We start from the raw sequence: 27,887 nt of genomic DNA on the forward strand, positions 1-27,887 counted from the left end.
AGTGAACGTGTTATCTCACGAAAATTGGGTTCAGCATTTGGACTTATGCAAGTGTACCAGTGGTGGTCATGCAAAATAAATCGAATTCCATACATAATGGCATCAAATGTAAAGAATTTCATTGATATCCCAAACCGTTTTTGTTTTAATAAAAAAACTTGTATTGCACTCTTATCGGAAAACCCTTTACATATCTAATTTTTATATGCCATGAATATAAAGCAAATTTATACCAAAACACTAGATTTAATTGATTTATCCATTATAAGAACACAACAAGCAATCATAAAAACACTCTATAATAATAGCTGACAAAACAATACACAAATTTTGCCATCCCAAATTAATGACACATATTAAATAAACTATTAATAATAAAGCGAAAATAATTGCAGAATTTTATTAAAATTGTTTGTGAGTTTAGTGTGGTGAATCCCATTTAAAAACAGACATATATATGATGTCAGATTTTAACGGCCGATTCTTCGTTGCTCAAATAAAAGAAAATTATCCCAAAAATGGATGAAATTGTGTTTAAATTGCTTCCACATCCTTCGCATTTCTCCGGATTTGGACTTGAGTGACTTTTATCTGTCCTCATGGACCAAAATATTTTTTGAAATAAAAGCACCTATTAAATGCTAAACAATTTTCAAATTATTATTTATATTTAAAGACTAGCAGACCCGGCCACACGTTTTTGTGACTAAGGTATATATTAAATTAGTAAATCTTTCAATGCAGAGAAAAAATTCTTACGCATAAAGACGAAAACGTAATAGCCGATAAATTTTAAAATGATTGATAGATTATTGTAGATCTGTGCTAAGCGTAAATCATCATAATTTGTAAAACTTTGATTTTTTTTAATCGTATATTGGAGAAAGTAACAAATGACCAAATTTCATAGTTGGCTTTATCTTGGCTTTGGTGACGATATTGATTACCTTCTTCACAGCCAGTTTTGTTCTTTTGCAAAGTTTAATGTTGATTTATGTTACGCAGCATGATGGCAACTCACACTATTTTTAATTGCAAGTGAGTGGGGATAGTCCAGCAATTTAAAATAGTCTGGGGGATAATTGAATACGTCATCCTGGTTTGTAGCTGTGTCAACTCTCCTTTAATGAAATTCTAAATTATCGCATTAATATCAAAGGGATCCTTGTTTTTTTTACCACCAATATAGGTCATTCAATCAGCCATTTATGTTTATTATATTATGGTTTCATGTCAGGAAAAAATACGCTTTTAAAGTCCTGTGCAATACCTCCATCGACTTGAATATCTGGAAAATCTTCTTTATAGATCTTTATTGTGTGTAATAAAATTACATCAATAAATTGCGAGAGTGTAAAATGTTCGGTTGCCTTTCCCTACTTGTTACAAATTGTTTTGGGCTATCGACACAGCCTCATACAATTGGGCAATGATAAAAATATTTTCACAAAGCAACAATGACAACTTTCAAAATATTATTTTTTGTTTTTTTTTTTTTATAATTTTTATACATACTTTCTAATCCTTCCCTACCCTTCCATAAATATTTCAAAACTAAAATTAGCCAGATCGGTTTGGCCCTTCTCGACTTTTTTCGAGAATTTTTGGAAAATTGTGGATTTAAGACTTTTTCAGGCAATTTTTCTATTTTTTTTTCTCCGTAAGAACCACCCCGGTACCTCTAAAAACATTCTAAACAAAGAATTTGCGAAATCGGTTTAGCGGTTCTCGAGTTATGCGCTTAGCAACACATTTTGCGATTCATTTTTATATTATAGAAGATATATTATGCCCATAAATATAAATAATACTGGTTTCTAAGAGACTAAGCAACAATTATATTAGAGGTAGGCAGTGTTACACATTTCACAAATCCAAATTTGTATTTTGCGCATTACATTACATTATATACATATATTATATGTACAAATATACTCCTCGCAACTACCGTTATGTGTTAAAATCGCTCCAAAAAAGCGTAAAAGAATTAGACAATGACAACTCTTTGGATATTAACACGCTTAACAACAATACAAATTAGTGACTAGCGGTGTTTTTTATACAGATATACACCAAAATTAAGTCGTTAACCTTGCGACTGGCACATAAACGCACACCCACACACAATTGGCTGTCGGGAGGAAAAACAATATTTGGCGAGCGAGACAAAAATATACGCGTACAATAATAAAATTAACAAACCCTGTGAAGGTCAACAACATCAACGCTTTTTGTCAATGAACTAGGCTAACAAAAATCAAGGATTATTTGTAGTCATCGCTTCTCCTGTTTGCGATTGGGAAACACTAAGCAGAAAGCATGTGTATTCGAGCGCTTTTGCTGTGAATCACCAATAAAATGAACAGCATGTAATCTGCACTTTTTCTCACAGTTCATGGCTAAGGCTAAGGAACAGACTGTTTGTTTGGTAGTTAAATATTAGTGTCGTACGTCAATTACCCAAATAAACAGACAACAATAAAAAATGAAGAAATTGGAAAGGCATGTTAAAAAGGAAAACTATTTTAAGTAAATATGTACTTTTGCATGTAGTACTTGTGTACTTGGAAGCAAAACAACTGTTTGTTTGTGTGTGTTTGTTTGGTGTGTGTGGTGAGCATATGAAATGGAGCGGACAAGCGGACAAAAAGGCGACCACTAGGCCATTTTGCGGCCATATGCTAATCAGTGTACAAATTGTCCATAATTTAGAGCACTGGCTCAACGATCTCAGCTGCGTGTCGCGAACAGCTTATGGGTTTAATTTGATTGTCGCTGGTATAGTTTGTAAACACATGTAGACATGCAGGCGTAGCACTGAATTGAAAGCAATAACTGTTCCGCAGTGGGCAGCATAAATTTCAGTTGACAGTTAAATAAAAGAGAAATCATTTAATATGGAAATAAATGTTACTCATGTATATTATTATATTATAATTTGTTTGAGAGATAATGATGAATGTAATCGAACTTCGAAAGTAAATTTATTTGATTTTAATATTTAAAAAAACAGTTCAACAAAAATATAAGGGCACAAAAAATTTTATTTTTGACAAAAATAACTAAAAGAAACGTTTTTTATTTATATTTGGGATTTGAGATTTTAAATTTCCAAAAATTATAAATTTTTTTATGTATTTTCATCTACTGTCCCAACAAATTCTAGGTTAAGTGTTAATTGTGCTTGCAATTTTGCAGCATAAATAAAAGTACTACATCCATGTTGAACAAAAAGAACACACGGATACTAATGCCACACAATATTCGTGTGAACTGCGTGAGTACATCATTAACATGCCTGTTGCTTTCTAAACAAATTCAGCACACCAATTCAAGCAAACTTATATTGCTATGGCAGCTTATGTACAAACTATACTGGTACCGACAAGTTGTTTTGAAATGTTAAATTATGGAGGCTCCCTTTAGCTGCGCATGTCAAGGTGTAAGTTTTTCTGCATTTTTCCAAATAGTTTACATGTATTCCTGAAGAAAAACTGGAACAGAAGTATGGCGTATACTGTATTCACTACTATATATGATGGCACATTCCACTACATTGTGGCATTTCACAAGTTACAAAGTTTCACTATGGAGCTAATGGGAGACACAGTTTTAATAATTTAAGCATACATTTGCCTGACATCGGCTACTCAACTTATAATATATGAAAAGCATTCAATTAATAGATTTTTACTGTGTTGTTATGAATACAAGTACAAAGAAATATAAACCACATTTTCTTTTGTTCATTGTTAATAACAATTCAAGTACAAAATTTTTCACAAATATCTTAAAGAACAAAGCAATTTAATTTAATGCTCAACAAATAAAATCTAATTATAAGTGTATATAATTATTTTTTGTTTAATTCGGTCAAATATAGATACAATATAATTTATTTTATATGCACATGTACATATATACATATAACATAATATATACATATATAATATTATCTAAAATAAGAAAAATAGATTTTGTAACTCACAGATAAGATTAGAAAACTTATTATGAATAGAGTAGCTAGCACATGCTTTGGTACAGCTGCATAATGGACGTTTAAATTATTTTAAATACATAAAGAAAAAGCGATTTCTTTAAAATTTGGTATATCATTTTTTAAAAATAAATATTTAAAATCAAAATGCAAATATTTATTATTGCCAATTATACGATCAAATTTTATTCTGTATATAGAATGTGTGTTAATAACAGAAGTTTAAAAAATATCTTAACTTTCGTTTTCTCTAAACCAAATTTGAAGAACAAATAAACGCAAATGTAAACAAAAAAACCTGTTTAAATAAAATAAAACCATCAAAGTAACTAATGAGATAGCAACTTATGTATTCAGTATAGTAAGCATATAAAAATAACAAACATAAGAAATTTGGGACTAGAAGCACTATAAACATGTTTCGAATATTTAATTCCGTTTGAAATATTTGTTATTCAGCAAGTTTATGCTTGAGTTTCAAGGTCAATTGTGTGTTCAAAAGAGTTTCACATTTCATTTATACACATAGCTAGTATTCATTTTTAAGTTTATAAAAATAATCTTATTATATATTATATTTATTTATAAATTTGTCAGTTTGCTTCTCAAATTGTATACATACCTTCATTCCCAAACATGCTCCATAATTTTGAAATTAAAAGCCCCATTTTGTTGTTAGTTTTGCGTTATCTTCTTTTAGAACTAAATTTATTAACTGTAGTTTCTTTCCAGTATCTCCACTTCACTTTTACACTATTTCCTGTACACTATTTTGGATGTATAAAAACAAGTATTTACACGTATTCAGAAGATATATTGATTACAAAAAACACAAAAAAAATCGTTTGCAATAATAGTAACACTGCAACGACAAGTTTTTGGCCGATCGCTTGTAGCGCCAGTGGTATGGTACCGGTGGCGCGTAGACCAACTGTTGGCGATGGCGCGAACGTTCGCAATTCCGTTCACTTTCCGCTCAACCTAATGACGTAAATTGAGTTAAATTGCCACAAGCTCTCACAAATAACAATCGACTTCCAAATAGCGAAATAGCTATGTTTAACACTGAGGATTATAAAATGGCAGTAACAATAAATTAAAACGAAGAGAAAAATAAGTATAAGAAATATGCTGCTATTCGTTGTCACTGTTGGTATATCTAGGAAATGGTAATGATTTTAGCAACAGACACAACATGCTTTATGGCCCGTATTTCATGTGGTGCGCTCAACGTTACGCATTTTTTTGTTACGCAGTTGAAGGCAAGCTTGTTTTACTTTCAGTTTTTTTGAAGCACATATAAACTTTCACTATTAGATATTAATTTATATTGGTAATTATAACAATCCTGCTTACCAATGAAATAAAATGTACACAAAATTATCTGGTATTGCAGATGAACTGTAGAAAAACCAAAATGCTAATTACCGTTGTTATGCTGTTAAAGCGATTATCATTACTTGCAAAAAATCTAAAATTCTTTGCCTTGATAGCTATAACTTTTTGTATGTTTAGTTAATGTTTCACTTTTGCATTCGGAGGTCTATCGACACAAACTTTCCATTTTTTCGTTTTATTAAACACTATTCACACTTATACAAAACAATTTTTACGCCTATACATTTTAGAATGTTTCAAAATATTTTATGAAAATAAATTTAGATATTGAAAATAAAGCTTAATTAAATTAATACACAATATTTCCACACACATTAAAAATCTATCAAATGTCACGAATGACTGAAACCAGAGAACAGCGAATGTATCATATAATATAATTAAAATTCTCTTTGACAGCTGCCACCGAATGTCAGTGGAAGAGAGACGGCAAGAAATGTGATGATGCCATTTTATATAGAATTCGATACAGGAGCACTCAAATGCTGTAAAACTGATTATTAAATTTCATGATGACTTCATTTTCATTTGCTGCTTTATTTGAACAATATTTAAATTTACATGTGGGTTTTACAATATATATTTTATAGGTGTGTAAATATGTACATTCGCATAGAGATTAAATAACAATATTTATTTTCGTATATGGATATGTTTCAAACAACTAAAATAAATATCTATTAGTATTATCAACTATATTCATTATTTTTTCATAGTTTTTGTTAACACAGTAATCTCGCAGATTTGCTTTAGGTACACTTTATATTATTTACAATTCGTAAGCCAATTTATCAGTATCCTTGTGCCTTTATAGTTACATATTTTAAAAGCCAATGAGATGTGCTGTACCGCCAATATGTGTGGGTGCATCCCTCCTAAAATAAAATAAAATAATCAATTAGGTAATAAATACGAATTTATATAAAACAAAAATATCACATACTTAATTTTATACTCATAGTCCTTGAGCGCTTTCATTAGAGCTAAAGCCAAGATTGCTCCCTGACCAAGCAAAATGTATCCACGTTTTAAATTTACATTTGTCCTCGTTAACGGGTTCGATTTAATTTCAGTGGCAGCAGATTCCTTTTGTAAATATTCAAACACATCAAAGTATTTTTCCAGGGACCGTTCACGTACTGTAATTTGTAGACGTCCATCTCCACTGTACTGGCCCACCACTCGATCAGAAATACTGCTAGTAATCCCTCGTCGCGCCAGTTGATTGTCCAGTCGCATATCAATTTCTCGTCGCTCAAGTCTGTCATCAAGACGCATTGCATTTTCCCGTCGTTCTTCGCGATCATCTGCGAGTCTAGTGATCTCTCGTCGCTCCTGTCGGTCATTAAGGCGCATTGCATTTTCTCGTCGTTCTAGCCGGTCATCAAGGCGCATTGTGTCCTGTCGTCGTTCTTCGCGATGATTTGCTCGTCTAGTTACTTCTCGGCTCACCTGCCGGTCATCAAGCCGCATTTCATTTTCTCGTCGTTCTTCGCGATCATCTGCGCGTCTAGTTATCTCTCGTCGCTCCTGCCGGTCATCAACGCGCATTGTGTGTTGTCGTCGTTCTTCGCGGTCATTTGCGCGTCTAGTTATCTCTCGTCGGTCCTGCCGGTAATCAAAGCTCATTGCATTTTCTCGGCGTTCCTGCCGGTCATCAAGGCGCATTGTATCTTCTCGTCGTTCTTCGCGATCATCTGCGCGTCTAGTGATATCTCGTCGCTCCTGACGGTCATCAAGGCGCATTGTGTCTTCTCGTCGTTCTTCACGATCATCTGCGCGTCTGGTGACCTCTTGTCGGTCATCAAGGCGCATTTCATTTTCTCGTCGTTTTTCGCGATCATCTGCGCGTCTAGTGATCTCTCGTCGCTCGTGACGGTCATGAAGGCGCTTTGTGTCTTCTCGTCGTTGCTGACGCTCATCAAGGCGCATTGCATTTTCTCGTCGTTGTTCGCGATCATCTGCGCGTCTAGAAACCTCTCGTCGTTCCTGTCGGTCATCAGGGCGCATTGCATTTTCTCGTCGTTCTTCGCGATCATCTGCGCGTCTAGTGATCTCTCGTCGCTTCTGTCGGTCATTAAGACGCATTGAATTTTCTCGTCGTTCTTCGCGATCATCTGCGCGTCTAGTGATATCTCGTCTCTCTTGTCGGTCATCAAGGCGCATTGTAATTTCTCGTCGTTCTTCGCCATCATCTGCGCGTCTAGTGATCTCTCGTCGCTCCTGACGGTCATCAATGCGCATTGCACTTTCTCGTCGTTCCTGCCGGTCATCAAGGCGCATTGTGTCTTCTCGTCGTTCTTCACGATCATCTGCGCGTCTAGTTATCTCTCGTCGGTCCTGACGGTTATCAAGGCGCATTGAATTTTCTCGCCGTTCCTGCCGGTCATCAAAGCGCATTGTGTCTTCTTGTCGTTCTTCACGATCATCTGCGCGTCTAGTTATCTCTCGTCGGTCCTGACGGTTATCAAGGCGCATTGAATTTTCTCGCCGTTCCTGCCGGTCATCAAAGCGCATTGTATCTTCTCGTCGTTCTTCGCGATCATCTGCGCGCCTAGTTATTTCTCGTCGCACTTGCCGGTCATCAAGGCGCATTGTGTCTTCTTGTCGTTCTTCCCGATAATCTGCGCGTCGGGTGACCTCTTGTCGGTCATCAAGGCGCATTTCATTTTCTCGTCGTTTTTCGCGATCATCTGCGCGTCTAGTGATCTCTCGTCGTACCTGCCGGTCATCAAGGCGCATTGTGTCTTCTCGTCGTTCCTGCCGGTCATCAAGGCGCATTGTGTCTTCTTGTCGTTCTTCCCGATAATCTGCGCGTCGGGTGACCTCTTGTCGGTCATCAAGGCGCATTTCATTTTCTCGTCGTTCTTCGCGATCATCTGCGCGTCTAGTGATATCTCGTCTCTCTTGTCGGTCATCAAGGCGCATTGTAATTTCTCGTCGTTCTTCACGATCATCTGCGCGTCTAGTTATCTCTCGTCGGTCCTGACGGTTATCAAGGCGCATTGAATTTTCTCGACGTTCCTGCAGGTCATCAAAGCGCATTGCATCTTCTCGTCGTTCTTCGCGATCATCTGCGCGTCTAGTTATTTCTCGTCGCACTTGCCGGTCATCAAGGCGCATTGTGTCTTCTTGTCGTTCTTCCCGATAATCTGCGCGTCGGGTGACCTCTTGTCGGTCATCAAGGCGCATTTCATTTTCTCGTAGTTTTTCGCGATCATCTGCGCGTCTAGTGATATCTCGTCGCTCCTGACGGTCATCAAGGCGCATTGTGTCTTCTCGTCGTTCTACACGATCATCTGCGCGTCTGGTGACCTCTCGTCGCTCCTGACGGTCATCAAGGGGCATTGTGTCTTCTCGTCGTTCTTCACGATCATCTGCGCGTCGGGTGACCTCTTGTCGGTCATCAAGGCGCATTTCATTTTCTCGTCGTTTTTCGCGATCATCTGCGCGTCTAGTGATATCTCGTCGCTCCTGACGGTCATCAAGGCGCATTGTGTCTTCTCGTCGTTCTACACGATCATCTGCGCGTCTGGTGACCTCTCGTCGCTCCTGACGGTCATCAAGGGGCATTGTGTCTTCTCGTCGTTCTTCGCGATCATTTGCGCGTCTAGTTATCTCTCGTCGGTCCTGACGGTCATCAAGGCGCATTGTAATTTCTCGTCGTTCTTCGCGGTCATCTGCGCGTCTAGTGATATCTCGTTGCTCCTGACGGTCATCAAGGCGCATTGTGTCTTCTCGTCGTTCTTCGCGATCATTTGCGCATCTAGTTATCTCTCGTCGGTCCTGACGGTCATAAAGGCGCATTGTAATTTCTCGTCGTTCTTCGCGATCATCTGCGCGTCTAGTGATATCTCGTCGCTCCTGACGGTCATCAAGGCGCATTGTGTCTTCTCGTCGTTCTTCACGATCATCTGCGCGTATGGTGACCCCTCGTCGCTCCTGACGGTCATCAATGCGCATTGCATTTCCTCGTCGTTCCTGCCGGTCATCAAAGCGCATTGTATCTTCTCGTCGTTCTTCGCGATCATCTGCGCGCCTAGTTATTTCTCGTCGCACTTGCCGGTCATCAAGGCGCATTGTGTCTTGTCGTCGTTCTTCCCGATCATCTGCGCGTCTAGTTACTTCTCGTCGAACCAGACGGTCATCAATGCGCATTGCATTTTCTCGTCGTTCCTGCCAGTCATCAAGGCGCATTGTGACTTCTCGTCCTTCTTCACGATCATCTGCGCGTCTAGTTATCTCTCGTCGGTCCTGACGGTTATCAAGGCGTATTGCATTTTCTCGTCGTTCCTGCCGGTCATCAAAGCGCATTGTATCTTCTCGTCGTTCTTCGCGATCATCTGCGCGCCTAGTTATTTCTCGTCGCACTTGCCGGTCATCAAGGCGCATTGTGTCTTCTCGTCGTTCTTCACGATCGTCTGCCCGTCTAGTTACTTCTCCTCGAACCTGACGGTCATCAATGCGCATTGCATTTTCTCGTCGTTCCTGCCGGTCATCAAGGCGCATTGTGTCTTCTCGTCGTTCTTCACGATCATCTGCGCGTCTAGTGATATCTCGTCGCTCCTGACGGTCATCAAGGCGCATTGTGTCTTCTCGTCGTTCTTCACGATCATCTACGCCTCTAGTTATCTCACGTCGGTCCTGACGATTATCAAGGCGCATTGCATTTTCTCGTCGTTCCTGACGGTCATCAAGGCGCATTGTATCTTCTCGTCGTTCTTCGCGATCATCTGCGCGTCTAGTGATCTCTCGTCGTTTCTGTCGGTCATCAAGACGCATTGCGTTTTCTCGTCGTTCTTCGCGATTATCTGAGCGTCTAGTGATCTCTCGTCGCTCCTGACGGTCATCAAGGCGCATTGTGTCTTCTCGTCGTTCCTGCCGGTCATCAAGGCGCATTGTGTCTTCTCGTCGTTCCTGACGGTCATCAAGGCGCATTGCATTTTCTCGTCGTTCCTGCCGGTCGTCAAGGCGCATTGCATTTTCTCGTCGTTCCTGACGGTCATCAAGACGCATTGCATTTTCTCGTCGTTCTTCGCGATCATCTGCGCGTCTAGTTACTTCTCGTCGAACCTGACGGTCATCAATGCGCATTGTGTCTTCTTGTCGTTCCTGCCGGTCATCTGCGCGTCTAGTGATCTCTCGTCGCTCCTGACGGTCATCAAGGGGCATTGTGTCTTCTCGTCGTTCTTCGCGATCATTTGCGCGTCTAGTTATCTTTCGTCGGTCCTGACGGTCATCAAGGCGCATTGTAATTTCTCGTCGTTCTTCGCGATCATCTGCGCGTCTAGTGATATCTCGTCGCTCCTGACGGTCATCAAGGCACATTGTGTCTTCTTGTCGTTCTTCCCGATCATCTGCGCATCGGGGGACCTCTTGTCGGTCATCAAGGCGCATTTCATTTTCTCGTCGTTTTTCGCGATCATCTGCGCGTCTAGTGATCTCTCGTCGTACCTGCCGGTCATCAAGGCGCATTGTGTCTTCTCGTCGTTCTTCACGATCATCTGCGCGTCTAGTGATATCTCGTCGCTCTTGTCGGTCATCAAGGCGCATTGTGTCTTCTCGTCGTTCTTCGCGATCATCTGCGCGTCTAGTTACTTCTCGTCGAACCTGACGGTCATCAATGCGCATTGTGTCTTCTTGTCGTTCCTGCCGGTCATCTGCGCGTCTAGTGATCTCTCGTCGCTCCTGACGGTCATCAAGGGGCATTGTGTCTTCTCGTCGTTCTTCGCGATCATTTGCGCGTCTAGTTATCTCTCGTCGCTCCTGACGGTCATCAAGGCGCATTGTGTCTTCTCGTCGTTCTTCACGATCATCTGCGCGTCTAGTGATATCTCGTCGCTCCTGACGGTCATCAAGGCGCATTGTGTCTTCTCGTCGTTCTTCACGATCATCTGCGCCTCTAGTTATCTCACGTCGGTCCTGGCGATTATCAAGACGTATTGCATTTTCTCGTAGTTCCTGCCGGTCATCAAAGCGCATTGTATCTTCTCGTCGTTCTTCGCGATCATCTGCGCGCCTAGTTATTTCTCGTCGCACTTGCCGGTCATCAAGGCGCATTGTGTCTTCTCGTCGTTCTTCACGATCGTCTGCCCGTCTAGTTACTTCTCCTCGAACCTGACGGTCATCAATGCGCATTGTGTCTTCTTGTCGTTCCTGCCGGTCATCTGCGCGTCTAGTGATCTCTCGTCGCTCCTGACGGTCATCAAGGGGCATTGTGTCTTCTCGTCGTTCTTCGCGATCATTTGCGCGTCTAGTTATCTCTCGTCGTTCCTGCCGGTCATCAAGGCGCATTGTGTCTTCTCGTCGTTCTTCACGATCATCTGCGCGTCTAGTGATATCTCGTCGCTCCTGACGGTCATCAAGGCGCATTGTGTCTTCTCGTCGTTCTTCACGATCATCTGCGCCTCTAGTTATCTCACGTCGGTCCTGACGATTATCAAGGCGCATTGCATTTTCTCGTCGTTCTTCGCGATCATCAAGGCGCATTGTGTCTTGTCGTCGTTCTTCGCGATCATCTGCGCGTCTAGTTACTTCTCGTCGAACCTGACGGTCATCAATGCGCATTGCATTTTCTCGTCGTTCCTGCCGGTCATCAAGGCGCATTGTGTCTTCTCGTCGTTCTTCACGATCTTCTGCGCGTCTAGTTATCTCTCGTCGCTCGTGAAGGTCATGAAGGCGCTTTGTGTCTTCTCGTCGTTCTTGGCGTTCATTTACGCGTCTACTTACTTCTCGTCGCACCTGCCGGTCATCAAGGCGCATTGAGTCTTCTCGTCGTTCTTCGCGATCATCTCCGCACCTAGTTATTTCTCGTCGCACTTGCCGGTCATCAAGGAGCATTGTGTCTTCTCGTCGTTCTTCGCGATCATCTGCGCGCCTATTTATTTCTCGTCGCACTTGCCGGTAATCAAGGCGCATTGCATATTCTCGTCGTTCCTGCGGGTTATCAATGCGAATTTCATTTTCCTGTCGTTCTTCGCCATCTTTTTCGCGTCTAGTAATCACTAGTCGCTCGTCTCGGTCATCAAGGCGCATTGCATTTTCACTACGTTCTTCGCGATCTTTGAAACGTTTAGTCATTTCTCGTCGCTCCTCGGTGTAATCAAGACGGGCATTATAAGGATTAGAATATTCAGACGTAGAGTGCTGTATGTCTCCCCGTAACCAGATTTCTTCATTGTTGAAACATTTGGTCGCCTCACCATTAATACATTCAAAACCTAGATGTTGACAAGTGCGAAATTCCACAAGAGCGAAACTGGTTGCTACAATCAGGTAAAGAACAGTTGCTTGCAACTGCCAAAACCTAAAACCCATTTTACTTATCGCTTGTTGTAGTCTATTTGTGGACTTTTAGACTTTTATTATAAAATAGTAATAATACTAGAACTCTCCCGTTAATTGTGGTTGTCCTTGTCGAGCTGTTGGCTTTGACTTGACTGACCTCCTGAAAATATTTGCAGTGCTTTTATAGAGATTTTGCTACAGAAAGACGCGCAGCATTGCGCTCATAGTCGAAGATGTGTTCTAATTTCTTCCTTCTCAATGAACTTCATTTCCGCGCTGATTGATTAAATTCGCTTATCGCACATGTGCACCAGTGCACCACGTTAACACACTTGAAAGCAGTGCGTCAATAGCTTCAAAGGACTCACAGTGCTTATAGCGATGCGGATGAGTGTGTGTACATGAACTCAGCTATTATTTAACGGTATGTTCTTAAAAAATAAATGTCTTGGTTTATGAATGAATTTCCCGAGCCTTGACAATGACGTCAATTGAATGCCAAGGACTTTTTGTGGCTCGTAAAATTTGCGGACGTTAGTAGAGTACAGTAGTTTATTTTTTTTTAAATGATAGTAAATGTATTTTAAATTCAGGACTGAAGTAATGTTGATACTTGAATAAACAAATAGCGCCAACAAAAAAGGGTTTTCTTCAAAATAGTAATTAATCTAATAGAATAACGTCAATGCAAAATTTGAGCAAATCTTGTGCTAATCTTTACTCTCCCTGCCCCGTTGTTGAAATCTGGATATCCGTAAAATAAGATTTCGTACAGAGGATTATATCAGAGATGTACATATTTGAATGACATTTTTTTGGAAAATGGCCATGACCCTCCTAATAGCGTTTTATTTTCTCAAAGAAATTTTGCATTTATTCTGCTCTGTACTTATCCCGTACTTATTGTATCCCGTAAACTACTAAAGCAATACCAACTAAACTTTTTGGTGGCATATCCATTAGGTGCCGAACTACTCAACTAATTTCAACGACACCCTGATGTTACGGTTGAAAAACTAGTGAAATCGGTTCACAACCACACCTTCTTCTTCTTGACTGGCGTAGAAACCGCTTATGCGGTTATAGCCGAGTCCACAACAGCGCGCCACTCATCTCTCCTCTTGGCAGTTTGGCGCCAATTGGTAATACCAAGTGAAGACAGGTCCTTCTCCACCTGGTGCTTCCATCGGAGTGGAGGTCTCCCTCATCCTCGGCTTCCACCAGCGGGTACTGCATCGAAAACTTCCAGAGCTGAGGCACTTTCGTCCATTCGAACAACATGACCCAGCCAGCGTAGCCGCTGTCTTTTTATTCGCTGGACTATGTCTATGTCGTCGAACAACACATACCATCTGCGGTATTCGCCGTTGCCAATGTTTAAGGGACCATAAATCTTCCGTAAAACCTTTCTCTCGAAAATTCCTTCCGCCGTCACATCGGACCACAACCACATCTACCTCCCATATATCACAATTTTAAATTACTACTGCTTCGTTCACTTGCCAATGTATAAATATTTAAATCTAAGTAAATTGAATACACTTCAACACATGGTTTTATAATGAAGATTAAAATTTCCAAAATATTATTTTTCTTAATTAAAAAAATTAAAATAAATCAGTATAATACACAAAAAACCTTCCAACTTGCGAAGGATATAGTACAATAATAGAGTTCTTACTCGTAAAAGAACTTCAGTTTGTACTGTAATTGTTTTTGGAGAATTGTTGAAATATAATTGATTTACTTGTTAGTCGATCGTCTATGAATATTAAAATTTCTTAAGTGGTTACTAACAGAGTAAACAAAAATAAACAATGAAATCAAAATTTATAATTTTAGTTTCATTTTTAAATGTCTTAAAAGACATAGTCTCTCACCATCTTGTATTTATGACTCTTTAAATATTAAACACTATTTCTTAAAATCAGAAATTTTATTATTTTAATACCTTTAAATTTTGTTTAGATCAGGTGTTTGCCAACTAAATAATCTCTTCTTCAAAATTTGTTAGTTTATGCTCTTTTGATGTATTTTTAAAATATAACATATATTTTACAAGGAATTGTTAATAAACAGTATGTATGTATATATGTATAATGGCATCGTTCACTTTTAATTGAAATCTTACCTCAGCAACAACTCGACCGATTGCGACATTATTTAGAGTATAACATTAGCGTCAACTTATCGTGACAAATTGTAGTACAATGACTTGTTACGCCCACATCCATATAACATAAATTCTATCTGAATATGAAGACTTCACTTACCTTACTTTTTATTACAAATATCAGCCAAACATGAAATTCAAAGCCTTTTCCGCATGACCATGTGTAATAAACATGGTTTTTCGTTTTCATTTCTGAGTTGGAATTATGGATAATTCTTGAGAAATTTTACTTTCATTATGCACCAAACACTTTGTACTAAACTAATACACAGAGAGCAATGTGTTCAATAAATGTATTTAATTTAGCTTTTCAAGCAAATAACTTTTTCAATTAGACAATTACACAACAAGATATTTAAATATTACTAAGTTAAGCCGATTAGTGCGTATTCCTATCAATACGAAGAGCTCATTTAGTACGCTTTTAGGATATGTCCTAAATTTAGTCTATTAGCAAATACTCTGCAAGAATAATTTAGTTGATTAATGAATTTAAAAATACTTTTAAGTAGAAATCTAATTGACAAAACGAATAGCCTTTTCACACAAGAGTTAATTGATCAATTAACCAGCCCGATTAAAACACTGATTTAGATCGATTAACATACAAAAGAAAAATATTATTTTACCGCATTAATCTAATACAAATCGAGTTGAAACTAGAACGCAGATTTGCGGTTCGCAGTCTACGCTGATCGTTTTTCGAGTAGCCGGCGTGTGAAAAAAATTGGTTTCTGAATAATAATCTTAATTTAATCTTAATGCATGAAAATAATTTGGCTATGCGAAAGGCTATTTAGATCTATCTAAATTGACTCAATTAAGCAAAATTCGGAAACTTCTCCCACCTTCTCAGTTAATTTTACTTTTTTATATCATTTCAACGTGTGACGTCAATGCATTTCGAATCATCATTTATAAAAGACTAAAACTATTTTTAGACGCAGCCAATATATATATGATTTATGACCCACATACTTAATAAGAAACGACTTACATATTTTATTTTTGTCAATTTGTATGTATGTGTGTACTTCACTCATTCATAAAAAAATGTTTCATTCACATTTTGGTACTTTATGGCTTTGAGAATGCATTGAAGTGGCAACAATTACTGTACTGTTACACTTTACTACAATTTTGTCATATTCTATGGCGTAGCACAAAATCCAGAAACTCTTTTGAAACCCCTACTCGTTGTATTAATATTGCGCAATATGTGCGCTTGCTGCAAGTGCACATTTGTGATAAGAAGAAACCAATCAAAGGAAATTAAATCGAACGCGCAACACATGGAATGATTAATTTTATTTATCGCCGCTTGAGCGCTGCCCGATAGCATTATTACATGACACTCAGTTAGGCGGAAAATCTAAATTGTATTAAAGGATATAATGCGCATGTATGTGTGGGTCTTCAGATGCAATTGTGAGCTGAGAGAACAGTATAAAAGCGCGAGTTCGTTCTAACTTAGAGCTTAGTGCATAGATTCTGGTCCACTGGTCCACTTGTGCTGAACAAAATTTTTTTGAGGAAACGTTTTAAAAAAAGGTCAACTTTTTATCGCCTAAGTTTGTGGTATCGTTGTGGAGAGAGTGGGTTGTTGAAATTCAAAATGGGTGAGTTTAGTTTTACAACTATTGTGAGTGTATCATAAGATCAGATTGGGTTTTTAAAGAAATAAAGTTTGCTTTCTAAACATGGTATATTCAAATAACGCCTCAAAGTTTTGACAGTTTTTCTCGAATTTCTTTTGTTTGGAATGCTCAGTTACGGATTTATAGTGAAGTTTGGAAATTAGAAACATGAATTTCAATTAAAAGATGTTGTGATTTCTATAAATAAAACAAAGTAGGATTAGCTACAGCATTTAAAACTCAAAAATCAATGGGACGTTTTAACGATCTCTGATTTGTTAAATTCGTTTCAAGCCCGACTACAAAAATATCAAAGAATTGCACTGATCAAAAAAATTTGAAAAATGTTTTGACGATTGGAAAAAGCTCATAATATCGATTGGAGACAATTTTATTGCCGATAGCATTAATGTAGATGAATGAATAAATATTAAAAAAAAATCTAAAATTCCCCTTATTTTTTGAACACATGTATATTTATTTCATTTTTGATATCACATACTTCTTGGTATTTTCAGGATGACCAAGGGTTACCATGGCGTGCAAGGCGCCCAAACTCAACAGTTATGTTTTCTTTCTATAATTTCTAATTTATTGCTTTTGAATTTGAAGCGTATAACAGTTCGTACAGCCTAATCAGTCGAGACCATCCAAGCACAAAAATTACTTAATTACATTTTTTGCGCTTCTTTTTTGTCCTTAAAAAATCGTTGCTCTCGCTCAAAAAAAGACTTTGTGCGCATTGCTGAATTCATTATAATTTCAATTATTATTTAATTCAATTAAATTTAGCAAAAACGATATGGATAACTTTTGACCGTGTGTAAATTGGACTACCCTACTAGATGGAAATGTGAATCACAATAACTAAATTTAGCAAGTAAAGAGTGTGAAAATATACGTCATTATATGTATATATAACCTATAATCAATTGAAGCTTACTACTTGTTGCAAAATCACATAATACTAAATTATACTTTTAAAGTGTGAATTAAATATTTTCCACAAGCCTAGAATTGTAGAATGTGAGAATTATATAAATATAACTACAGACATAGCTGTTTTTGAAAAATACTCTAGTATAATTGTCATTATCAAAATAAATTGTTGTGTGTGTATTAATTAAAGTTTATTAAACTCTACTCAGCCCTTGAATCATCATCCAGTATAAATATCCGAAGACCTCAAAACATGTTGCTGTTGTTTGGGATTACTAATGATAAAAAACAAGCATGAATTTTGAATTTTGAATTTTGATTGCGAGATACAATGAATTTCACATTAAATTACCAAATTAAAAAAATACAAAATAATACGTTGTTAATTGACTATGTAATCATATGTAAATGCACCAATACGGCGATACAAGAAATACATATATATACTATACATTTACTATGCGATTTCAGGAGAAATGAGCACTTATATAAAACACTATATCAAATATTATGAATATTCATACATATATGTATACAAATAAATATGCAAAATTATATATAAGATATATTAATTAATAATCAAATGTTCAAACTATAAAAATGCATGCTTTTAATGACAAAATAAATTTAATGTTGGGTGAAATTAAAAATGAAGTGTTTTCTTTTATTTAGTATTGCTGTTGCAGTGAAACGATATAACCCCAAGGTTTTGTTAGTTGTGGAGAATGACTCAATATGGATTCTGGTCCATTTCGGTTAAGCCTACGTAAGCAATGCATACTAATAACTGAGTACAGATGGAATTTTTTCACTATTTATAAATCAAAATTTATTGCAAACCATTTTCAAAATTACATCCAACAGTAACATCTAGTTATAATTTTCAAAAAAAAAAAAATGTTCACTCTGAAAATTTCAAGTCAATCCAACGAATCCGAATTGTAACGAAGCTTCAGACCATTTGAAAGTAGTTTTCCGAACTTTAACCTTGTTTTCTCAAAACTGTGTTTTGATAGTCCATTAACAAGATTTCTCGGAAATTTGTGAACCGAATAGTCTCGAAGTTTTACACAAGCTTCTAAACTATATTTTTTTAGCTTTTTTATTGTCGATAAAAATTGTGTTTTTTTATAGATATAATCCAGGAGGAATTCCTGGAGATCTGCTGCAGCAGTTTTTACAAATAAAAATTCATTTAAAACTCTTCAAGGTTACCACAATATGTGTACAAATTCTTAGAATAACAAATTTAGAAGTTTACTCAGGAAATATTAAAAAATCTGCATTTCTTTGGGCTCCTTACTAGAAGGAACTTAAAAACTTTCAGTTTTGTGCTTATATTGTGATCATTCGACTATGCTATAATTTTAGCCGAATATTTGTTTAATTAGATGGCAACTCTGGTCAATATAGAAAACAAATTAGGAAAGGCTAAGTTCGGGTGGAATTTATTAATGTAATTTTATTAAGATAACATACAATTAGACCCAAATTTTCGGCATAAAATCCAATAGAATAACGAAAATCATCATTTATAGTATATGAGGGCTGAGGTAATCCTGAGCTGATTTCACTCATTTTAACCACCAAGGTACACTATATACAAGACTATTCGCTCACTTCATTTTACTAAAATATTTCACATATTAACCGATATATGCGGAATAAATCCTACCGTATTTTTGGTAAAACCCTATAATTAGGTATATGAGAGCTAGAAGAAGTTATGACCCGATTTTAACAATTTTTGGAATAGAGACACACTATTAGAAGAAAATAATTTCCTCTGAATTAAACTAATATATCCAATAGATTTACCGATATTTTCGGTGAAAAATTACACTTACACACTGAGTTTTTATATTCGATATCCGGGGCCTTAAAAAGATATAGTCCGATTTCGATCTTTTTTTCACAAGTAATGTCACAGATCAAATACAGTATTTGTGTAAAGTTTTATTCCGATACCTTCATCGGTTCCTTATGTATACATTATAAAGTGAAGGAATAAGATGGAATTCAAAATTGAGTTATATGGAAATTTCCATGTCGTTCGGGTGTCAAGAAAGTATTATGTACTGAATTTCACTGAAATCGGTCAAGTAGTTTTTGAGATATGGTTTTTGACCCGTAAGTGGGCGATTTTTTGTTTTTTAGCTTATTAATTTCCACAACATCTCAAGAATAGTGTCCAAAATTTTTAAGTCGAAAATAGTTTCGGAGATACAGCCTTTGGAAGGTGTGCGCTCCAAGTCAAGTACTATTGTTACTCAAAACTTTAAGTGCGTTTTTCTCGGAACTGTGTTTTCAAAGTCGGATGTCAAATTTTCTCGAAAGCTACTCAACCGATTTTGTACAGGTGTTCGAGATACAATTTACTCGTGCTTGAACGAAGGATTTTATTTTTATACTCTCGCAACAAAAGTTGCTACGAGAGTGTTATAGTTTTGTTCACATAACGGTTGTTTGTAACACCTAAAACTAAAAGAGTTAGATATAGAGTCATATATACCAAAGTGATCAGGGTGACGAGTAGATTTGAAATCCGGATGTCTGTCCGTCCGTCCGTCTGGGAAGAGGGCGTGGCCCCGCCCACAAATCGGTTATTTGTATTTAACTCGCAAACTAATAAAGCTATATAAACCAAACTTTCTGCAGTCGGTTCTCTTACGTACCCCACCACACAACATGAAAATAGAAAGGTTAGGTTGAAAATTACTAAAAGTGGGTTAACTAACTAACGAAAAACGTCAGAAACACTAAATTTTGCAGAAGAAATAGCAGAAGGGAGCTGTACTCAGATTTTTTTACAAAATGGAAAATGGGAATGTGGCATCGCCCACTTATGGGTCAAAAACCATATCTCAGGAACTACTCGACCGATTCGAATGAAATTCGGTATATAATACTTTCTTGACACCCTGATAACACCCTGACAAAAAATGGGCGCAATCGGTTCACAACCACTACTACTTTCCTTATAACTCAATTTTGAAATCCATCTTATTCCTTCACTTTATAATGTAAACATAGGGAACCAATGAAGATAACGGAATAAAACTTTACACAATTAGTGCATATCATCTCTGGCTTCACTTGTGAAAAAATTGTCGAAAACGGACCATAACTTTTCAAGGCCCCAGATATCGAACATGTTGAACTCAGCGCCTAAGGATAAATTTTAACCGAAAATGTGGGTAAATCTCTCAGATATCTCAATTTAATTCAGAGGAAATTGTTTTCTTCTAATAGTGTGTCTCTGTTCCAAAAATTATTAAAATCGGGTCATAACATTTCCATATACCTCATTGTAGGTTTTTCAAAAGTATCTTCTCCTAGCTCCCATATACCTAATTATAGGTTTTTCAAAAATTCGGTGAGCTTTATTCCACATATATGTATTGGTTAAATTTCTTCAATAAATTGCGAGAGCATAAAATGTTCGGTTGCACCCGAACTTAGCCTTTCCTTACTTGTTTTCAATTACAACTATTAAAAAAAAACAAAATGTAAAGCAAATTTGACCTTCGTTCAAGCACGAGTTTATGGTCTTACCTAAAACACTTATTTTTGTTTTTTTTTTCATTTGGATGATCCTGTCAGGAGTTATGCTGACAACGCGGACGCACCTTTTTTCCGAGGGGTCACCGGAAATGACGTCACAACAAAAGAGTTTAAATTTTTTTTTTTTAAATTTCAGAAATTATTCTTTAAATATGCATCTATAAGACAGAAAAAAGTTTAAATTAAATAAATCATTTTTTACATAGAAAAAAATATTGAAAATAGGCCATTTTTTACGCGACAAAACCCATGTAACCCCTTAAGAGATCTTAATTTTTACTCAAGTTATCCGTTGCACGTACAGACGGACGGACAGGCAGACATCCGAATTTCAACTCGTCTCGTCATCCTGATAATTTTGATATATATAACCCTATATCTAACTCGTTTAGTTTTATGACTTACAAACAACCGTTATGTGAAAAAAACTATAATACTGTCTTAGCAACTTTGTTGCGAGAGTATAACAACGCAGGTTGATTTAATGTTAATGAAAAATGTAAATATTCTCGAGTAAACAAAAATAAATCATACCTAATAGAGCGCGATTACCACAATATTCGATGTTTAAATGGAATTTTATTCGTTTTCTCTCTGTTAATATACATACATATATTATTGATTAAACAATTCACATATAATCGAGATTCAGCTATACTCGTATATATAATATTTCGTTTCTATGATTAATTTAATTTTTAATTAGTTGGCAACTTCTCTCTAGAAACATTTTCAAAATCAAGTTTTTTATTGTAGTATTTTACTTACCATTTGGATTATTTAAAAATTTCAGACAGGTGGTAACCTTCGCATTCAAATATTCAAATTTAAAAGATCTTTACTTACCAATCTTACTCTATCTCTAAGCGAGATCATGTAAAGCCCAATCGTCAAGAGTTCCAACTCCGATTACGTCATATTTATAATTACTACGAAAGTCACAATCTCTTCTCTATCACTTTTCGCCTTTACACCGAGTAATAGTTATATAATAATACGACGGACCAAAACACACTTTATTCAACTTTTCGAAATCTTTTATTTATTATATTAATTTGCGATGTAAATTTACACAGTTTTATTTTTATACAGTAGATACTGTAGTAAGTTACTAAAAAAATTTCAATACGTTATGAAACATAAAGAAAATATGATAATTAGAGGCTTATAATATAAAAAAATAATTTTTAGTACTAAATTTAATACAAGTTTTTCTAGAACCTATATAAGAAATACAACATACTAATTGTCAATAGAAATACATTTGGAGAACTAAATTTATTTACAGCTAAAACTTAATAACACAAAACCTATACTTAACTTGAAACTAATGCTTAAGTGAAAGATATTATAATAAAGCATTTTTTTAATCTTAGGAGGTGAGTTAATTGAAACCGAATGGGTATAAGATTAATATATACCATAGTTCTAGATACTTAAGAGAGATACACACACAATATTTATTTTAACATTTCCATGAGTGTGCAGTAATATTTATCAAATAAGTAGTTTCATATTTGGGAGTTCCATCGTTATTGTGATACATTTTATCTCTCATGAGTTTTGGCTTTATTTTTTAGCTTCGGACCAGTGTGTTTATGCTTAAATACATGAGTACAGTGTAGTAGTTTGCATAAATTGACAGATTTTAATTATTATTAATATTTTGTTTTCATTATTTAAAATTCTTTATATTTTGTTCTGACCTAATTAAGTTTGGTTACTCCACCGCTAATGTTTTTTTTATATTATTGAACCGTCTCATTTTTATCTCAATAATAAATTTAACCTTTAATATCTACTGTAAAAACAACACACAACTATTACTATTACTTACATATGTCTGCTATAATTATTTGTAATAATCATATGAACTGTTTCAGTAAAGAAACTGACGGCAACTGACGATCGCGCACTTTGGCATTGACGTTCCGTTTACTGGCTTAATTATGTATGTTCGCTTTTTGATACATAAATTGAATTTTTCAAAAAAAAAAATATTTGTTATTTCAATCTAAGATTGAACATACTTATATTTTAATATATTTCCACGTTTGACATTTTTCAAATCAAGGTTTATAAAAAGATAACTTATATATAAGCAAAAATACATCAGATCTCTTATTAACCTTTGCAGCTACTGTAAAAGTGGACATTATTTTACTACCCAAAATAGAATAATACGCAATTATGACTTCTTACTGTATCAGAAGGAAAAGTTTATAATGCCGTTAGCTTCATTGAAATAAGATACGATGACTTTAAAATTTAAAATTTTGAAATTTTTTTTTTAAGTTTTAAGAAGTCGATTTATGTTGGACATAAAGTTTCATGAAGTTTGATATGGCAACACTTCCACCACTATTTTGTTCTACCATCTCTTCCTCATTCGTAATCTTCCTATTCACTTATAGCTTCTAAGTATTTCATTTCTGTGTAACAAATTCATTACATTGAAATAAATCAAACCAATAGGTTATAGGCCCAGACCCAAACTTTTTACTGTATGTCGGATAATGTTGTTTGGAATAAATTGAACTTTTACTGTGTGTCGGTGATTATTTTTTTTAATGAGTGAAATCATATCAAGGAGAAATGTCGAAAATAGTGCTTTTATTCAGTATGTGACCGATGGCACCAGAGGAAAACCTACATTTATACGACCTTGATAGACGCATTGGACACCGGACAACATGCCACACTAGCCAAACTAGAATGTCAAACCAGACGACAAACACAAATTAACGCGAAATTGTAACCCATCAGGAAATTATAATCGGTACACAATATCAAATCGCAATAAACCATAACCTATGGATATTGGCAATGCAAATACAAATTATCAGTGTGACCCACAAAACAATTACCTTATATAATAATAGATACACACATAAGAAGGTTATATTACATCATTAACACTGGAACAGAGTTCACTTTGATCAATAAAAATATTTGTAACCCGAAATGGAAGAGGGAAGTAGATGTGCAAGTCACAGTAATGAGAAGAAAAACGCTAGGAAAAGGCAAAGGAAACTTTGCAGATTCCCAATATTTAAAGAATTTAATGAAAAAGAGGACGGACGGTGTTTACCGACTCATATCTTAACGAAGATGAATGCGATAATAGACTACCCAAACAGAATTATAAAAACGAATAAGGCAATAATACAATAACAAAGGAAGAAGAAATATTTAGTAGATTGGCCTATAACTGGCGACTTGTGATCGACTACAGGAAGTTGAACAGCGTAACTATGAAGGATAGATTTCCAATTCCAAATATAGACAATATATTTGACAATTTTCCTACTCTCGCCTTAGCCAAAGGTTTTTATCAATTTGAAATGGACGAACGCGGTAAACATAAAACAGCGTTCTCCACTGCAAATGGACATTATGAATTTGTTTATTTGTTAAAATCATTATGATTCGTATCCTCAGTATACACAATTAAAGAAATGACTAAAAAAGTCTTATTAGGTAAAACATATGACAGGAAATTTAAATATTTTGTATAATAAAATAATGACGAGCAGAAAATTTAAAGATACATATTATTATTAGATTAGAATACAGGAAGTTTAAATCACTGCTACGGGATGCTCAGGTGGTCCAGATGACATTCGGAGGATCGATATGTGTGGCGCCATCATTAAATGGAATATCCGACACCCCCAAGGTGGAAAAACTGCTGAAAAGACCAAAGAGCTTGTTTTTGGAAGAGATAGAGGAAGAAATAACAACAAAAAGACGGCAAGACCCAAAAACCGCCATACCAACCAGTAAAAAGGAGGTCGGAAATAAGACTCTTCCTAAGAGAAGAGGAACGGCAGCCATATTACGCCGCTAGAGCTGTCAAGCTCTAAAGGGCGGAAATATACTTAGACTCCGGTGGAAAGGTGGGCAAATCCCTGCTCAGAAGCCGGATAAGAGTTAGCGAAAGTATGCGGATCTTAACAAGTCGCAAGGCCAATCGCTTAGTGTTTGCGGGATAAATTTAGAAAATCATTGTTTTTCACATGGCCATCCGCTTAGTTTGTGTTAACGTCAGGTCGAAAAACAAAAAAATGTGGTTTACCAAAAAGCACTTCAATGAAACGGATAGTTTGCGGACATGTTTAACGCTTCGATTCAGTATTTACTTTGGAATCACTTTCATTTACTTAGAAAAGTTCAACTAAATAACACTTAATTTTTGTAATCGAAATGAATTCATTACTGTTATTTATTATTATTGGACGAGCTGCTTAAATGCGAGAAGGAGAAAATTGACATCGAAAAAGAAAACTTGATGAAATTTTTGATATCAATAACGAATTTATTTTCTGAAAATCAGTTACATTAAAAATTTCTTCTAACAAAATATTTTGTCAGCCATCTATAACGTGTTCTCGGCATGAAGGAGCATACAGACGTACCAACTGCATTACATTTGAAGTTAGATCAAATCAAGCATACCGAACCAATGCTTCAAATAGAGGAAAACAAAGTACATTCAGAAATCAGTGCAATAGACAATGGCATTACCTCGCCATGTTTAAATTCCTAACAATCTATAATTTCAAACTAAACCTTTCCTTCCACCTACAATTAGCACAATGCCAACAATCCCAGGCAATCAAATAACTTTTTTGGACAGCCACAATAAAGACAATACTTTACTACTGTAGGTAATCAATTCCAACAGATTCCTAATGTACAAAGACCAATCATCAAACAAACAAGCAAAACTATTTCAGAACTAGAAGAACAGTAAGATTAATAGCCTAGACAGACGACATCGCTAATTTGCATTAGCGGCGATGATTTGCTTTAACTCGCGCATTAATTCATTTTAAAGCAAATTAGTAATGCACAAAAATTTCGTGCATTTAGCTGAATTTACCACATTTGTGCTGGCAATGCTGCCCAAAAATGCCCGATTTTTGCTATTGTGAATGTTAATTGATAGAAAGAAGAAGAAGAAAACGTCAACAAATGATAGAAAGGAAAGCGTTAGAGGTAAGAAGTTTTAAATTTCTTTTTCAATTATGTGCAAGTTTATTGACAAAATCAAATTTTAATATTTTAGAAGATGGCAGAAATTAAGCAGCGAGTGGTTTGGACTAGCACTGATGAATGTGTGTTAATTGACTTGTGGCGTGAGCGGGCCGATGATTTAAGACGTGCCAAGCGCAATTTGCATATATATGCCGATATATCTGTGCAAATGGCACATAAATTTACTCCGAAGGAAGTCCATATTAAAATTAGAAACTTATCACAAAGATACAGGTATACTATGCTATTATAAAACATTTTTAACATTATTAACCTTTGTGAAATTGTAGAGAAGAAAAGAAGAAAACTGGCCCATCGGGGGGCAGCCCATCGACGTGGAAATATTTTGAAATATTATGAAATACTTAATGAATATACCGAAGCCATTGAAAATAGTGAACAAGAACAACAATACGAATCTATTGATCTTAATTGATCATGATGATAATGATCCCAAATCAATAGTTAGTTTTTTTATATTACCCACACTCAAAACTTTTGACGGAATATTGGGAAATGACAGTTTGAAGGAACTAGGTGCTATAATTGACACCAAAAGGGAAAATTGTTCTTTAAAAACGGAATAAGTATTTCCATTAAAGAAAAAGCATTTGAATCAGTGAACCAACAAAGAGTCAAACCGATTATTAAAAATGTATCCACATTTTTTGCAAGGCTAATTAAGGTACCGATAAATGCTTTTAAAAATCAAAATTTTGTTTACAAAGAATATCCTCCCGACTATAAGTTTAGCATTCCATTCCCAACATTCCATAGACATACCATTTTTCAACCAACATCCGCAGAACAGCGCAGCCGCAGGCAGCAGAATAAGCAATAGGCGGCGAACGAAGGAGAAGGCATCCGAACAACGACAGCAGATCGAGCAGCAGAGAAACAGAAGCTAAAATAAGTTATAATTTAGTAGTGTTTGAAGAGAAGAGTGTGTTTTTTGCACTCAGTTGCGATCTTATACAGTATAGTGTGTAGCTTTCAGTTTGTAAGCAAAAACAAAGTGTACAAGTTAACACCCCAAACTCTAAAATTCAAGAATTTCAACTCCGTTCCTAAGCTGACCTAAGAAAAACACATTAATTACTTAGAATTGAACCAGTGCACCTGCTGATGAACTTTACATTGCATATTTAAATATCACAAATCACTTGCTCATATCATATAAAATGAAGCAACGTGATATGACACCGCGAAACAGCCGTCTTAAACCCCAACGCTAATATGGCACAATGTTCCGATCAGTCAATTGATCCTGCCTTTAGAGATAATTTAACAGATCTGGAGAAAATTCCAGACGTAGTCCGTTGTCTGCAGAGTTTTCCGAAAACCTGGGGGAATTTAGCTCCTGGAAGAAATGAGTAGATAGCATACTTCAAATTTACGAGCCTCTTAAAGGCACTCCCAAATACTATGGGATCATTAGCGTAATTCGAAAAAAAATAATAGGAAATGCGAACACAGCTATAGAATCATACAATACCCCTTTAGATGTCTGGCACTTCATTATGCCGACAAACGAGATTTAGAAACCTTGGAATATCAGATGATATTCCTAATCCAATATTCCAGTTCGGTAAATGACTTCTATCAAGAAGTCTATGCGCACTTATCATTGATATTAAATAAATAAGGGTGCAAGTTAACGACAGCCTCCACACAGCAACTTTACCATAACTGTAAAAATAATTGAATCTTTACACATTGTAACTATGCAACCACATAAATTAAAATCTTTATTAATGTTTTTGTTTATCTAAGAATTCGATACACTTTTTCCGTTCAGAATGGAATAATCCATTCTTATCCAAACAATAATTGTAAAATAAAATTGTTAATT

At 36.0% G+C, this 27,887-nt stretch overlaps 2 protein-coding genes and 1 long non-coding RNA gene across 7 annotated transcripts in view; 1 reads left to right on the plus strand and 2 right to left on the minus strand.

Moving 5' to 3' along the window:
- Positions 1-27,887, minus strand: part of LOC128922016 (ADP-ribosylation factor-like protein 5B) — a 137,548-nt gene that overhangs the window by 19,637 nt on the left and 90,024 nt on the right. The window contains exons 1-2 of one of the 5 annotated variants that reach the window (XM_054231274.1): positions 5,709-5,725; positions 4,620-4,764 (exon numbers count right to left, since the gene is read on the minus strand). The exons of 1 other annotated variant lie outside the window; for it this stretch is intronic. In XM_054231274.1, coding sequence (XP_054087249.1) covers positions 4,620-4,665 — 46 coding nt within the window. In that variant the 5' untranslated portion in view covers positions 4,666-4,764; positions 5,709-5,725. Of the gene's footprint in view, positions 1-4,619; positions 4,765-5,353; positions 5,726-27,887 lie in introns of those variants that run through there. 3 more of the 5 variants (XM_054231273.1, XM_054231271.1, XM_054231272.1) reach the window with 3 other exon arrangements.
- LOC128922014 (trichohyalin) lies at positions 5,577-14,013 on the minus strand. Its single transcript, XM_054231259.1, has 2 exons — positions 6,339-14,013; positions 5,577-6,270 (listed from the first exon to the last, which is right to left on the minus strand). Exons 1-2 carry the CDS (start codon positions 12,710-12,712, stop codon positions 6,219-6,221), a joined length of 6,426 nt encoding a protein of 2,141 aa, XP_054087234.1. The 5' UTR covers positions 12,713-14,013; the 3' UTR covers positions 5,577-6,218.
- Positions 16,227-17,567, plus strand: LOC128922017 (uncharacterized). Its single transcript, XR_008471288.1, has 2 exons — positions 16,227-16,474; positions 17,011-17,567. It is a non-coding gene; the product is annotated as an uncharacterized LOC128922017 (long non-coding RNA).

The sequence above is a fragment of the Zeugodacus cucurbitae genome, chromosome 5 (assembly GCF_028554725.1).
Source record: "Zeugodacus cucurbitae isolate PBARC_wt_2022May chromosome 5, idZeuCucr1.2, whole genome shotgun sequence".
NCBI classification, from domain to species: Eukaryota; Metazoa; Arthropoda; class Insecta; order Diptera; family Tephritidae; genus Zeugodacus; species Zeugodacus cucurbitae.

Bases quoted from the DNA above. Each gene is read 5' to 3' on its own strand.
- LOC128922014 (XM_054231259.1), bottom strand. From the start codon at position 12,712: ATGGGTTTTAGGTTTTGGCAGTTGCAAGCAACTGTTCTTTACCTGATT. The intron at 6,271-6,338 runs GTATGTGATATT...ATTTTATTTTAG, and splicing joins GACTATGAGTATAAAATTAA to GAGGGATGCACCCACACATA.